This window comes from Capra hircus, chromosome 5 (genome assembly GCF_001704415.2).
Source record: "Capra hircus breed San Clemente chromosome 5, ASM170441v1, whole genome shotgun sequence".
NCBI classification, from domain to species: Eukaryota; Metazoa; Chordata; class Mammalia; order Artiodactyla; family Bovidae; genus Capra; species Capra hircus.
In genome coordinates, this window is record NC_030812.1 from 110,143,342 (window position 1) to 110,157,827 (window position 14,486).

Here is a 14,486-nt window from a genome sequence, read left to right on the forward strand (position 1 = left end):
TTTACATCTATAAAAATGTAAAACAGAAACAGAATTTACGTTGAACCTTGTTTATTTCAAGCAATAAGTAATATTCACATGTGGGTAAATGAACAGTTTCATGCAGTTCATAAAAAAAGTCCTTCCAATAAAATTTTATTCTTTATGTTTAATAAGTATTTATAAAAATGTATAATACACTTATGTGGTTGAGATCGATTGTGTACTAAAAATAATTACAATGATAAGTCAATCTAAAGGGAATATTTTTCCACTTAAAGCCTCTGGTTGCAGACAATTTAGAAAAATAATTGCAATTTATATACATATTTCACGTAGAGAAGACTTTCAGGCATAAGCATACTTTCTGTTAGGAAAAATTCTGTGAGATGTGAAACAGAAATATGACTTCAAGGAGAAAAGAGAATGGTATAAAATTTCTAACAATTAAAGAAGACCATGCATTTTTTTAATGAACGATTATAGATATCAATCAGAATAGTATCTATATTCCTTTAGATGCTCTTAAAAAACTCATGAAACACTTCTGATTGTTTTCTTTTCTTGTCTGTAAAGTCAATATTTTTAATTATATCCTTTGCATTTACTATACTTAAGACAAAATTTCACATGTCAATTAAAAATGTTTAAGGGGGTATATAATTTTTCAAGATCATTTTAAGAGTTATACAAGAAAAATAGCCTGATTTTTGCCTTCAAAATGTTTACAGACTGACTAGTGAGGTAAGTCTAAAATACAGACTTATAGGAAACAATTAGAGGAAAACAATTACAGGCCAAATTTTCTTAAAGTAACTTTTATTGGAAAAGACCCTGATGCTGGGAAAGACTGAGGGCAAGAGGAGAAGGGAACAACAGAGGACGAGATGGCTGGATGGCATCACTGACTCAGGGGACGTTACTTTGAGCAAACTCAGGGAGATAGTGAAGGGCGGGGAAGTCTGGCGTGCTGCAGTTCATGAGGTCACAAAGAGTCAGACATGACTTAGGGACTGAACAACAACAACAATGAATAGATATTCTAAGGGGAAAAAGTGTGCTCCAGAGTAATCAGAAAGAACCTCACACTGGAAGGAAAATTTGAACAAGGCTTTGAAGGACAGCTAGGATTCTGATAACTACAGAGGAGAAATGACTCCAAGCAGAAGGAACTACACAGGCAAAAGGAGCAAGAATGGTGTAAGCCAAAGATGCTGAAGAACACAAATTCTGCATTTATAGCTCTGACGTTTCATTTTCTAACTTTATCCAAAAATCAATAATTAAAATGAGCTTATTTTGGACTTAGAAATTCTACAACTAATCCTGGCAAACAGCAGTAATTTGAGGTTTAGATCATCTATGTACTTTCAAGCGATTTAATGACGATCTATATTATCAGTCTTTGAGCATTCAGCAACTTATTATCCTTGAAATGATATGGATTTTAAGTTTCAGACATCCCAGAAGTTGTTGTAGTTCAGTTGCTCAGTCGTGACCAACTCTTTGCAATGCCACGGACTGCAGCATGCCAGGCTTCCCTGTCTCCCAGAGTTTGCTCAAACTCATGTTCGTTGAGTCAGTGATATCATCCAACCATCTCATCCTATGTCACCCCTTTTCCTCCTGCCCTCAATCTATCCCAGCATCAGGGTCTTTTCTAATGAGTTGGTTCTTTGTATCAGGTGGCCAAAGTATTGGAGCTTTAGCTTCAACATCAGGCCTTCCAGTGAATATTCAGGGTTGATTTCCTTTGATCTCCTAGCAAGCAGTTCAAGGGTCTTCTCCATCACCGCAATTTGAAAGCATCAATTCTTTGGTGGCACTCAGCCTTCTTTATGGTCCAGCTCTCACATCTGTACATGACTACTTTAAAAACCATAGCTTTGAGTATACAGACTTTGTCGGCAAAGGGATGTCTCTGCTTTTTAATATGCTATCTAGGTTTGTCATAAATTTTCTTCCAAGGAGCAAGTGTCTTAATTTTGTGGCTGCAAGTCACCATCCCAGCGATTTTGGAGCCCAAGAAAATAAAATCTGTCACTGTTTCCACTTTTTCCCCATCTATTTCCCATGAAGTGATGAGATCATATGCTATGATCTTCGTTTTTTGAACGTTGAGTTTTAAGCCAGCTTTTTCACTCTCCTCCTTCACTTTCATCAAGAGGCTCTTTAGTTCCTCTTCAGTTTCTGTCATTAGAGTGATATCATTTGCATATCTGAGGTTGTTGGTATTTTCTCCTGGCAATTTTGATTTCAGCTTGTGCGTCTTCCAGCCCAGTATTTCACATGATGTACTCTGCATATGTTAAATAAGCAGTATGACAAAATACAGCCTTGATGTACTCCTTGCATGTATATTAAATAATCTTATGGGGCAAGAAGGCAGGCAGAGTATAGTGAGTCTACAGAAATCCATTTAGAATTTTTTTTTTTTTCAGTATCAGCACACAACATTGCCAGTGAAGTGCGTTTAATCAAATTAGGTGACTATACAACATTGCTTTCTGGGTTTTCACAATCAAGTAGAGAGGGAGAACACACAACATGCATTTAGCTCCTTAGTGGAAATGAAGTAACTTGTGTATCACAAGCTATTTATCAATTGAGACTGCGAAGTCACAGCCAAGGAGGACTAGTATGTGAATGAGACACCTCAAAGGAAAAAGTGAAGATGTTGCAGGAAGTGATGCTATTGAGTCATTCAAAGATGAGCGCTTAGATATGGAGGCTGTAGTTACTTGGCAGAAACAATCTAGGGAGAAGCTACAGATCTCATTGAGCCTGTATCACTCAGATAATACCACAAAGCAGAACTGGTGAACCTTGTGATACTTCTCAGATAAGATATCAAACTGATGTTCAAACTATCAGACAGTAACAACGCCACTGCGCATTTTGGAGTTGAAATGCTCCATTAGTGCACAAATTGTTCTATGTATTATTTCACATCTAACAGACATTTTGGTTATGTATTAATACTGTCCTTTTAGGTGTAATTGAAGTAAACTAAGTCACTTACCTAGCAAACATTAAAAAATATGTATTTAATTATTATCAGCACTTTGGGCTGTGGTGGGTTTTCGTTGCTGCTCGCGGGCTTGCTCTAGCTGTGGCAAGCGAGGGCTACTCTGCGATGCAGCGCTCTGGCTTCTCATTGCTGGGACTTCTCTTGTTGCTGAGCACAGGCTGTAGGCGTGAAGGCTTCAGCAGCTGCAGTGCGGAGGCTCAGTTGGTTGTGGCTCGTGGGCTCTAGAGCACTGGCTCAGTACTTGTGGCACATGGGCTAAGTTACTCCTTGGCATGTGGGAACTTCCTGGACCAGGGATTGAACCTTTGTCCTTTGCATTGCAAGGCAGATTCTTAACCACTAGACCACCAGGGAAGCCCCCAAAATTAACTTTTAAAAATGAACAAATGCATCAATCATAGAAAATGAAGAACTGATAAGGTTTCAAAGCCTCATGGTGATTAAGAGTATCACGAGTTTGGAACCTTAACAGTTTTAATATCATGGAGCAGACTGATAGAAAAGATGCAAGAATAGTACAAAGAATTCTCATCCAGAGCCACCAATTGTTAACATTTTGCTTTATAATTCTTTCCTCATTTATGTACATATCATTGTCCTATATCCTAAGTCTCGAAGCAAAGTCACTACTGTAGGTTGGGTTCCCCAGGAAACAGACTTTGAGACTCACATTTGTATGAGGGGGATTCATTAGGAAGCACTCTCAGAAACCACATCTAGAGTAGGGAGGCAGGCCTGGGCCAAGGGAGAAACTGAACTGCAATGCATTTGCAACAGAGGTCTTGGCCAATCCTCCTGGGAGCTCTGGGGCTGGAATAGCTCTTCACAGTTGTCCTGCCTTGAAGCAAGGTGGCTAGCCCATATCCACAAGTCATTGAAAGCAGGTTCTTTCAGGGATGGGGCAGAACTTTAGGCAGAGAGGCTTTCTTCAGTTGTTTGGAGTTTGAAGAGAATTCAGCCAAGACCCCTTGGGCGCCAGGTCCCCCAGCAGCTGACGGAACAAGCACCTTGATTTTGAAGCAGGAATCTGGGAAACACCACAGCATCCACTACAGACACCACCTCTGTGATTTCACTTTACTACTATATCTACTCAGGACAAATGCTTCAGAGGGACAGTTTCTAGAAGCCACCTACACTGCTTATCACTACATCTTCAAACTTCCCATGTGGCGCAGTGGTAAAGCATCTATCTGCCAATGCAGGAGACGCAGGTTCAATACCCGGACAGGGAAGATCCACTGGAGTATGAAATGGCAACCCACTCCAGTATTCTTGCCTGGGAAACATCATGGACAGAGGAACCTTGCGAGCTACAGTCCAGGGGAGTCACAAAGAGTCAGACACGACTGAGTGGCTGAGCGCGCACATCTTCAAGCGCGCAAGTGAAAGTGAAGTTGCTCAGTCATGTCCGACTCTTTGCTACCCCATGGACTGTAACCTACCAGGCTCTTCTGTCCATGTGATTTTCCAGGCAAGAGTACTGGAGTGGGTTGCCATTTCCTTCTCCAGTCAGAAAGGGTGCATCAAATCCTTCTCACTCTTGGAACCTGTCTGACTTTTTCTTCTAACACCAGCAAGAGCAGGGTGCCCCAAGCCCTGCTCTGTTAGGAACCAGGCTGCACAGCAGGAGGTGAGTAAGCTAGTGAAGCTTCAGCTGCCACTCTCCATTGCTCTCCATCACTCTCATCACTGCCTGAACCATCCCCTCCCCATGGAAAACTGCCTTCCGCAGAACTGGTGCCTGGTGCCAAAAAGGTGGGGGATCATTGAGTTAGAGAAAATTCTGCTTATAAGGGGTTTGTGTGAGGGGTTTGTGTGATTAGATTAAGCCCACCTGAATACTCCCTTTTTGACATATAATGTAATGTAATCATGGGAGTGATAATTCATCATAATTCACAGGTTATCCTCAAAAGAGGGTTATTCAAAAGAGGGGATTCAATAAAGGCAAGAGTCATTGAGGTCTATTTACAGAATTCTGCCTACCACAGTAGTCAAATTTACAAATACTTTTAAAAATAGTATTTAATAGTTTGCTCTTTTTTTGGTTTAAGAAATCCTTCCCTATTCCAAGCCAGCTTCCCTGGTGGCTCAGAGGTTAAAACGTCTGTCTGCAATGCAGGAGACCTGGGTTTGATCCCTGGGTCGGGAAGATCCCCTGGAGAAGGAAATGGCAACCCACTCCAGTATTCTTGCCTGGAGAATCCCACGGACAGAAGAGCCTGGTGGGCTACAGTCCATGGGGTCACAAAGAGTCAGACATGACTGAGCGACTTCACTTTTCCCTATTCCAATGCGGAAAAGATATTCTATATTTTCTTCTAAACATTCTGAAGTTTTGCTTTTTCACTTTTAAGTCCTAATTCCTCCAGGATACATTCTTGTGTGGGCTTCCCTGGTGGCTCAGGTGGTAAAGAATCTGCCTGAAATGTGAGAGACCTGGGTTTGATCCCTGGGTTCGGGAAGATCCCCTGAAGAAGGGAATGGAAACCCACTCCAGTATTCTTGCCTGGAGAATCCCATGGACAAAGGAGCCTGGTGGGCCACAGTCCATGAGGTTGCATAGAGTCAGACAGGACTGAGTGACTAACATACACACACACACACACACACACACACACACACACACACATTCTTGTGCACAATATGAGACAGAGACCTAATTTCACTTTTTCCAACATGGATAAATGAATGTCCTGGTGTTGTTAAGCAGTTCCTCCTCCCCCCACCCATGTGAAACACCACCTCTGGCATACACTAAGATGGCGCAGCTGTACAGGTTTGTTTCCAGGCCTCTATCGTTTGCTCCACTGGCCACGCACCTATCCCTGCATCACCACCACACTGCCATGATCAGAGCTCTTTGTTCGTGTGATCTAGAAAGGTGAGCCTTCCATCTTATTCTTCTTCAGGAACATTCTGGATATGCCTGACCTTTTGCTCCTTTCAGATGAGTTTTGGAATTAGTCAATCAAACTTCATGTTTAAAATCCTTTTGGGACTTCGATTTTAAATGTAGTCAATCAGTGATTCTCAACTTGGGGCAACTTTTGTCCCCAAGAGACATCTGACCACATCTGCAGACATTTCTGGTTCTCGCAAAAGGAAGGGGTGTGAGATAATAGCATCTAGTGGGTATAGGCCAGAGATAAGGCTCAACAACCTACATGCACAGGGCGGTCCCCACATCAAAGCGTTATCTGGCTTAAAATGTCAATAGTACCAGGCTTTAGAAACCCTCCACTAAATTTGTGCAATTTGGAGACAACTGATGCTTACCATTTTTTAGACTTTCCATAAAAATATATATATATTTCATTATTAATTAATTTAAAATTTTAGAAGATCCTTGGAGACTTCCCATACCTCTGGTGAGTCCAGAAATGTCTCAGTATATCATTTCTAGTCTTTAATTATTGTTCAATAAATGAGTTTCTTGGAGCTCCTCATAAGTATTATTACCAGAGTAGACCTGAAATATTGTCAGTGAAACTTAGCATTAGCATAATTCCATTTTTATAAAAACAATTTCTCTCTAGTTATTCATCTTCATACGTATTTGTATGGATGGATGGATAGCAAGATGCCTAGAATTTACACTCATCTGATATTAATTATGGCTATTTCTGAGTGATTGGATTGGAAGTGATTAATTCTTTACAATGGGTCTATTTTTCTTTTTTTTTCTTTTACAAGAATAAGGTGGTTTTTCTGAAACAAAAGAAGAAAAATAATAGGACTAGAAGCAAATATTCTAAGATGTTAATAGTGGTTGGTTTAGGGTGGTAGAGGTATAAGCTGCTGTTTCTTTTTTGTATATTTATTTTTAAATTTAAAAAAACCCACTGCTTAAATGTTCATCAGTGTAAACGTCTTAGTAGCAATCACACTTGAACCATACACCCTGCCATTGAGACTGTATGTGATAAAGCCACCAAGTATGGCTCTACAACTCTCCATAAATATAAAGTTCACTGTGGGAAAATGCTGGTGGTTTTTCTGTTTGCTTTTGATTCACGTACTGTTTATCTATCTTTGTGGCGGGTCTCCACTGCTTTGCACGGGCTCCTCTATTTGCAGCGAGTTGGGGCCACTCTCTAGTTGTGGTGCGTGGGCTTCTCACTGCAGTGATTTCTCTTGTTGTGGAGCATGGGCTCTAGGCACACAGGCTTCAGTAATTGTGGTGTACAAGCTCAGGACTTGTGGTTCGCAGGCTCGAGAGCACAGGCTCAGTGGTTGTGGCACACAGGCTTAGTTGCAACACGTAGAATCTTCCCAAACCAGGGATCGAACCTGTGCCCCTTGCATTGGCAGGCGGATTGCTATCCATTGTGACAGCAGGGAAGTCCAACATGGGTGTTTTTGCTTATTAAAGTATGACAACTGCTTTGAATTCTAACTTTTGGTTCAACAGGAATCATATGCAATTTTTAGGGAAATATTTCCATGATGTGAAATGTTATTACATTTGACACAAGCCAGAGTAATCCTCTGATACAGGTAAAGTTCCACTGCAAAGAACAGTACCACTAAAGAGCTCTTTATAGAAGACTGGATGATCCACAGAGGTAATGCTTTGCTGGTCTGGTTGTAAGCAATGTCTCCGGTGATAGTTTTTATAATTATTACCTCTAAGGAAAGGCCCTAACTCTGATGCTTACAGCTCAGAAAAGCTGAGTTATCACTGTGCTTTATATAGCTTTCTGTCTTGCCATCAAGCAGCACTTATCCTTCAGCTCATCTCTTCCTTCAAACAACAAAATCATCTAAACAAAAAACACCCAAGCTATCCACCAGAATTAAAACATGAGGAAAACATCCAGGAATAGGAAAAATGGAGTAGAAGCAGCGATGTGTGTATAACACCTTCTCTAAAGTATCTTTTTTCCCTTGCTAATTCATCACAAAGAAGTGAGGCACAGCTGTTTTAGCTCAGGATCCTAAAGCCAGGGTATCAGATTTCCAGCAATGCATCCAATTTTACATTTCATTATAACTAAATAATTCAGAAGCATCTTCAAATTCCTTCTGATGGAAATTTTCCCTTATGAAACTATAACTTGCCTTCATTTTCTCTGACTCGAATGTTAGAGTCATTTTCGATTTCTGTCTTTCTTCTCCAATGTATCATCTATGTATTCATTCCCTCTCTATAGTCTGTCTTTAAACATTACCTTTTCCTCATTTCAATAACCTTTGAGTGGGTCCTAGATTGAAACAACCGTCTCCTAGAAAGCTTCCCTCCAATTTGTAGCTCCTTCATTTCTGCACAGAGCAATAAGAATTATCTTCCACCAACAGCTGTTTTCAGTAATAAGAAAGCTAAGTTCTGTGACTAAGCTGAACATCCCTTCTGTTCTCCAAGGCCTACAATGGATCCTAGTTGCTAGTTGTATCAAACTGAAATTTCCAAATACTGCTCATAAACTGTATTTATAAACTGTGTGGAGTACTCTCAACTATCTGCCCACATTTTTCTGCATATTAAAATTTATATTTTCTATTCCATTTAATCTGACAACCATGTATTACCATGGTTAATTCATTTCTTGTATTCTTTTCCACTATGGTAGGGACTATTTGTTGTCCCCTATATTTATTCTCTCCTTCTTCCTTAACAACAGATTTCCTTTCATTTGGGTACATGGCTGTTATATAAAGACTACATTTCTCAGCCTTTCTTGAAGCTAGGAGCGTCCATGTAACTAAGTGCTAAACAATAAGAGTACATAAGCCAAAACGTTACAGGCAATTTCCATAAATGTCCTTAAAGGGAAGGGGCATTCATAGTTTCAACCCTTCCTCCTTCCCACTGGCTAGAAGGCAGATGTAATGGCTGGAGGCAAGCAGCCATCTTGGACCATAAAGTGGAAGTTACATGGTGAGTTTGGTGGAACAACAAGACAGAAAGTCTTCATGAACAGCCATACTGGTCCTAGAATACCTAGTTCTGGATTATTTTTAGAAGAGAGAAGTTCTTACTATGTTTACACCACTACCAGTTTTGTGGCCCTAGTACTGTCACTCATGGGTGCCCCTAATTTTAACTGATCCACACGTCTCCAAGTTATCATTTGCTGTTTTTCCTGTCCCATTAATAATGCCTCCTAATAAACTTTCTTATCTTCCCCAGGCCCAGGCAAATTACCAGTTTTTTTTCTTATTTTAAAATACAGTTTCAGATTCAAATGCCTACATGGATATGGTTAGTATTGCTAAGCTTACTTAATCCAATTTCTCTTTTTTGAACACAAACTCACACTTCTATATATCCCCTTTGTATGCATATGATACACAGTGATGATAAATGAAATTTTAAAATTATGTAACAGATTTTTTAACAAACTTACTACAGCTTTTATATGTAAAAATTCATTATTTACTTTAAATTTTCACTACAAATGCACTTCAGTGATGTTGTCATCCACCAAAACTCTTTTTGAACATCTTTTTTTGAAACAGACTGAAAGTTCATCACTGGATATAACCTCTGTGAGAGCAGAAATACACCCAATTTGTTTACCAGGCCTAGCCAACAGTGTCTGACACACAGTACGCAGATACTCAATACATGTTTGTAGTATGAAAAAAATGAATTGTAGCAAAACTACTTCATTTGCAGTTAGATTGATTTTTTAAAATAGTCAAAAGGTATTCAGAGTTCAGTCTACTTGAATAATAAGCTACTATAAAGCTGGGAAATATCATTTTGGGTTTAAAAAAAGCAGTGACTGTAAGGCAATAAGCTAGATTTTCTTATATAAATCACGAAAATGGCTCAGAGTTGAGCTACTTCTGCAGCAGTTTAGGGATTCATCTCCTGAGTTGACGATGAAGGGTGCCAAGCTTTCTCTCATCTCAGAGCATTTGCACCACTGTTTCCTCTGCCCAAAGATCCCAGATATACCTGGACAGTTCCCTCACCTCATTCAAGTCTCTGTTTAAATCTCTGCCTCCTCCAAAAGAACCTCCCTCACTGCTGCTGCTGCTAAGTCACTTCAGTTGTGCCCGACTCTGTGCGACCCCATAGACAGAAGCCCACCAGGCTCCCCCGTCCCTGGGATTCTCCAGGCAAGAACACTGGAGTGGGATGCCGTTTCCTTCTCCAATGCATGAAAGTGAAAAGTGAAAGGGAAGTCGTCACTCAGTCTTGTCCAACTCTTAGCGACCCCATGGACTACAGCCTACCAGGCTCCTCTATCCATGGGATTTTCCAGGCAAGAGTACTGGAGTGGGGTGCCATTGCCTTCTCCAACCTCCCTCACTACCTGACCTAAAATAAAGCCATTCCTGTCCCTCTCTGCCCTGTCACTGCTTCCCTTTGCTTTACAGGACTTGACACTATCTGACACAGTATTTTATATCTGTTTTACTTCTGTGTGTTTAATATTTATCTCTGTCACTAGAATATTTGCTACATGATGAGAGGGGCTTTGTTTTATTCACTGCTATCACTCCAAAGTTCTGCTAGATATCCAAATTTCAAATTATAAATTTAATAAATACATTTATAATGAAAGAAAGGAAGAGGAAAGCAAATGGAAGAAGAAAGAACAAAAATGGTAACAGAGAAGGAGCAAAAGGGATGCAGAAACTCCAGGTGAGTCATAATTGGTTTTTTTACTCTGCTACTTCATTTTAGGTATCAGTTTGAATTTAAGGCTTCTATGAGAAAATTTCAGAATGTGTCTCTTTCAAGATTTATTTCAAAGGACCAGATCCCCAAAGAAAGAGGTTCCATTACTTTTTAGAAGTATTTGGTTGGTATTTATTAATACTATTATAATTATAATCCCCACCTCTTTACTATTTTTCAACTGCTCTGTCCACACCAGTAAAAATGGAGTGAACATTTGAGAACTCTTGACTTGTCAGAATAGTATTATACTTTAACGATTTTTAGCAGGATTGTTTTGTACTGGCATTAATATTAACATTTTAAATTTTCAATATTTAACTGACACCTGGAATGTCTCTCTTTCAATATCTTGCTTAATATGGTTACATGATAAAGCTGAGAGGCAGGCGTTTGAAAATGTTTTCAACTATGTGCTCCTATATGTATGTAACATATATATGTAACATATGTAACATGCATATATATACATAACATATGTATATGTTACCCCTACTATGCCCCTCACTATGGCACAAAGTGTAGCTGCTTTCAAGGGCCAGTTACCTAAGTCACATTTCACTAGTGTTTTTGCTTCTTCAAACTGTCCATTCTTTACACACAATTTATTAACAGGGTTTATACTGGAGAAATTAGAGCAAAATGACATTCCTTTGTTGTTGTTTAATCGCTAAGTTGTGTCTGAGTCTTTTTGACCACGTGGACTATAGCCCGCCAGGCTCATCTGTCCATGGGATTTCCCTTTATGTTTCAGCAAATTCAGCAGAAAAGATAACTGCCTTTTCTTTCTGATCTCTATTAAAACGTTATAAATAAGTGCCTTCTTTTCTGAGAAGAACTAATTTTCAGTGGTCCAGATTTAAAGTTTTAGGTAAAGGAAAGGGTTATATAACACAGGGAACTTTCCTAGAAGAGTTTTAGAGCATTCTCAGAATTTGGAGGCACATCTTTTAATGTCAACGTCTTGATTTGGAGGATCAAAGAATGCGAATGTGCGCACACCCAGACCCCTAGTCTCCGAACATAGCTCTCCTTCATCCAGTTATGATTAGCATCTTAAAACTCAATCAGGATGCCAAATAGGATAGTACTAGTTCAATACCTTTAAAGCTCAAAAACGTTTTATTTGCATCCCAGATAACTGCATTCAGACATAGTCATAAAATCGTCTACTGAACAGTATCCTTCATCACTGCTGTCTACAGTATGATGCCTCATGTAGTAACAGTACTACTAATATAGCATTAATACTTCAGTACTAAAACCCAATGTTTTCTACTTTTTAATTGTTCTTAAATGATATCTATTGTACTTTAGGCCAATGCCCATTATACGCACTTTTATTATGTAGCCGTGCAACCTTAAGAAGCTTGTTCTTCTTCTCTGAAACAGGAATTTCTGGTGTAGGGGCAGAAGCACACGCTGTTGGTGAGTTACCCGTACCAGGTAATCTTTTAGGAAATGTCATAGAGTAGGAGGTACGCCGTCTAGTCCGACACGCTACTTCCCTTTCTCTATGCAGCAACTGTTCGTCCATCAGCAACGTTATAACTTGTTTTGACTTTTCCCGGATATAATAACCTGAAAAATACATTAATTGGCTTAGAAAATTTTAATTAAGGCTACCATAAAATTTTATTCTAAGAAAAAATAAGCAAAGTGTAAAAACAAATGTAGAGGGAAATCCAAATTTCATTAGAATTGTCAATGACTATACTCCTATTCTTACACTTTAAGAAGTAAGCATATGATGAAATCACATCATACATTGGCATTACATTTTTCATCTTAAATATGCTATTGGATTTTTCTTTTGAAAGCACTACATTATTTATTTCATTTTTCAAATTGGCACTGAGCACTACCTAATACTGTACTATATAGGTGTCTGTTTACTTGTTTATTGGTTTCTCACCTAGAATACAAGCTCCATGAGGGCAGAGACTCTTTAGTGTCTAGAAGAATGACTGGCACACAGTAAGTGAAAGTGAAAGTCCCTTAGTCGTGTCCGACTCTTTGTGGCCCTATGGACTATACATTATATGGAATTCTCCAGGCCAGAATACTCGAGTGGGTAGCTGTTCCGTTCTCCAGGGGATCTTCCCAGCCCAGGGATTGAACCAAGGTCTCCCACATTACAGGCGGATTCTTTACCAGCTGAGCCACAAGGGAAGCCAAAGAATACCGCAATGGGTAGCCTAACCCTTCTTCCCACAGATCTTCCCTACCCAGAAATCGAACTGGGGTCTCTGCATTGCAGGCAGATTTGTTACCAACTGAGCTATCAGGGAAGCCCATAGTAAATACTTAATGAATATTTACTGAGTGAATGAATCAATAAAGGAGAAAATTATCAAAAAGTCTCCATTTTCTTCTTGATGCAATGCAAATGGAGCCAGACAGATGAAAAATACAGGTTGCAATTTACAACTTAGCTGCCTGAGAAAGTTATTTGGCCTGAAATAATTTCTTAGAACCTTCCTAATTGGAAAAGGTTAGAACTACAAATTATGGGGCAGATGTGGAACATTCTACTCGGAGTCTGCATGGATGGGTGGCTTTGATGACAGCTGCAATAGTTCAAAGGGAGAAGCAGCTATCTTGAGCAGAATGTCAAACACAAGGATGAGGGGCTTCTCCCCACAGCCTCAGGCCTCCCTCCTGAGGAGCAGTCTGCAGCATCAGGACAGTGAGGCCACAACACTTCACAGAAAACTGGGAAGAAATCATCCCGAAGTGAGCTTCCCATTCAAGGATTCCCACTGCCCTAGCCACCTCCCATCATCCCCAAGATACTGGAGAGTAGGAACCTGGATGTTTTAAAGGATCAGAGTTGAAAGTCAAAAGATTCAAGAACCCAATAAACCTGCTTCAATGATGAGGTAAATAATAACAATAGTAATAAGATGGCATCTACTTGCTTCTTACCAATACATTTCCAAAAAGGATGAATACATAGTACTAAAATACAATGGGCTTCCCTGGGGGCTCAGTGGTAAAGAATCTGTGTGCCAATGCAGGAAACATGGGTTCAATCCCTGGGTTGGGAAGATCCCTTGGAGAAGGAAATGGCCACCCACTCCAGTATTCCTGCCTGGGAAATCCCATGGACAGAGGAGCCTGGAGGGCTACAGTCCATGGGGTCGCAAAAGAGTCAGACACGATTTAGCACAACAACAACAACAAACTAAAACAAAATAGTACTGAAAATAGCTGGGCAGCAACTGCTTTGTGTTTGAAAAAGGGAGAACAGTGAACGGGACTGAAGAAGGGGAGAGAGAAGGAGAGGGAGACAGAGAGACAGAGGAGAGGGAAGGAGAGAGAAAACAGATTCTCTGAAATAGGAAATTAAACTACGCAACAGATCAACACCCAGATACTACATAAGACACATCAAGATGGAAAGCTTGTTAGTCGAGGTGAAGGCGAAAACAAAAACAAAGCTATATACCATTTCATTTGGGAATCTTTTGGTCATTAGTGACAGAACCTCAATTTGAACTGCTTGTGGGAAAATCAGGGGTTGCAACTGGGCTACAGATACAAAGGAAGCAGAGACTAGAAAACTGCCAGCACCTCACCCAACCACCTCTGCCCCACTCTGCGATGCCTTTCTCTTCTCACAGGTCCGCTTCTTCAAGGCCACAGACACTCCATACTCACACCTCAGACTGTGTCACCTGAGAAGTCTCCGTCTTCATTTATTCAAATTTGAAAATTCCAGGAGAATGACACTGAGTGGCCCAGCTTGAAAGTCACCTGCCTGTCGCTACGGCAGAGTAGGATGCTACCACTGGCAACCCCCACTAGAAAGGCACAGTGGATTCAAATGCGTGA

The 14,486-nt window shown here is 40.1% G+C and overlaps 1 protein-coding gene across 1 annotated transcript in view; it reads right to left on the minus strand.

Moving 5' to 3' along the window:
* ENTHD1 (ENTH domain containing 1) overlaps positions 1–14,486 on the minus strand; it is an 81,732-nt gene that overhangs the window by 53,417 nt on the left and 13,829 nt on the right. Inside the window, exon 2 of the mRNA XM_005681180.2 lies at positions 11,988–12,230. Coding sequence (XP_005681237.2) covers positions 11,988–12,230 — 243 coding nt within the window. The remainder of the gene's footprint in view (positions 1–11,987; positions 12,231–14,486) is intronic.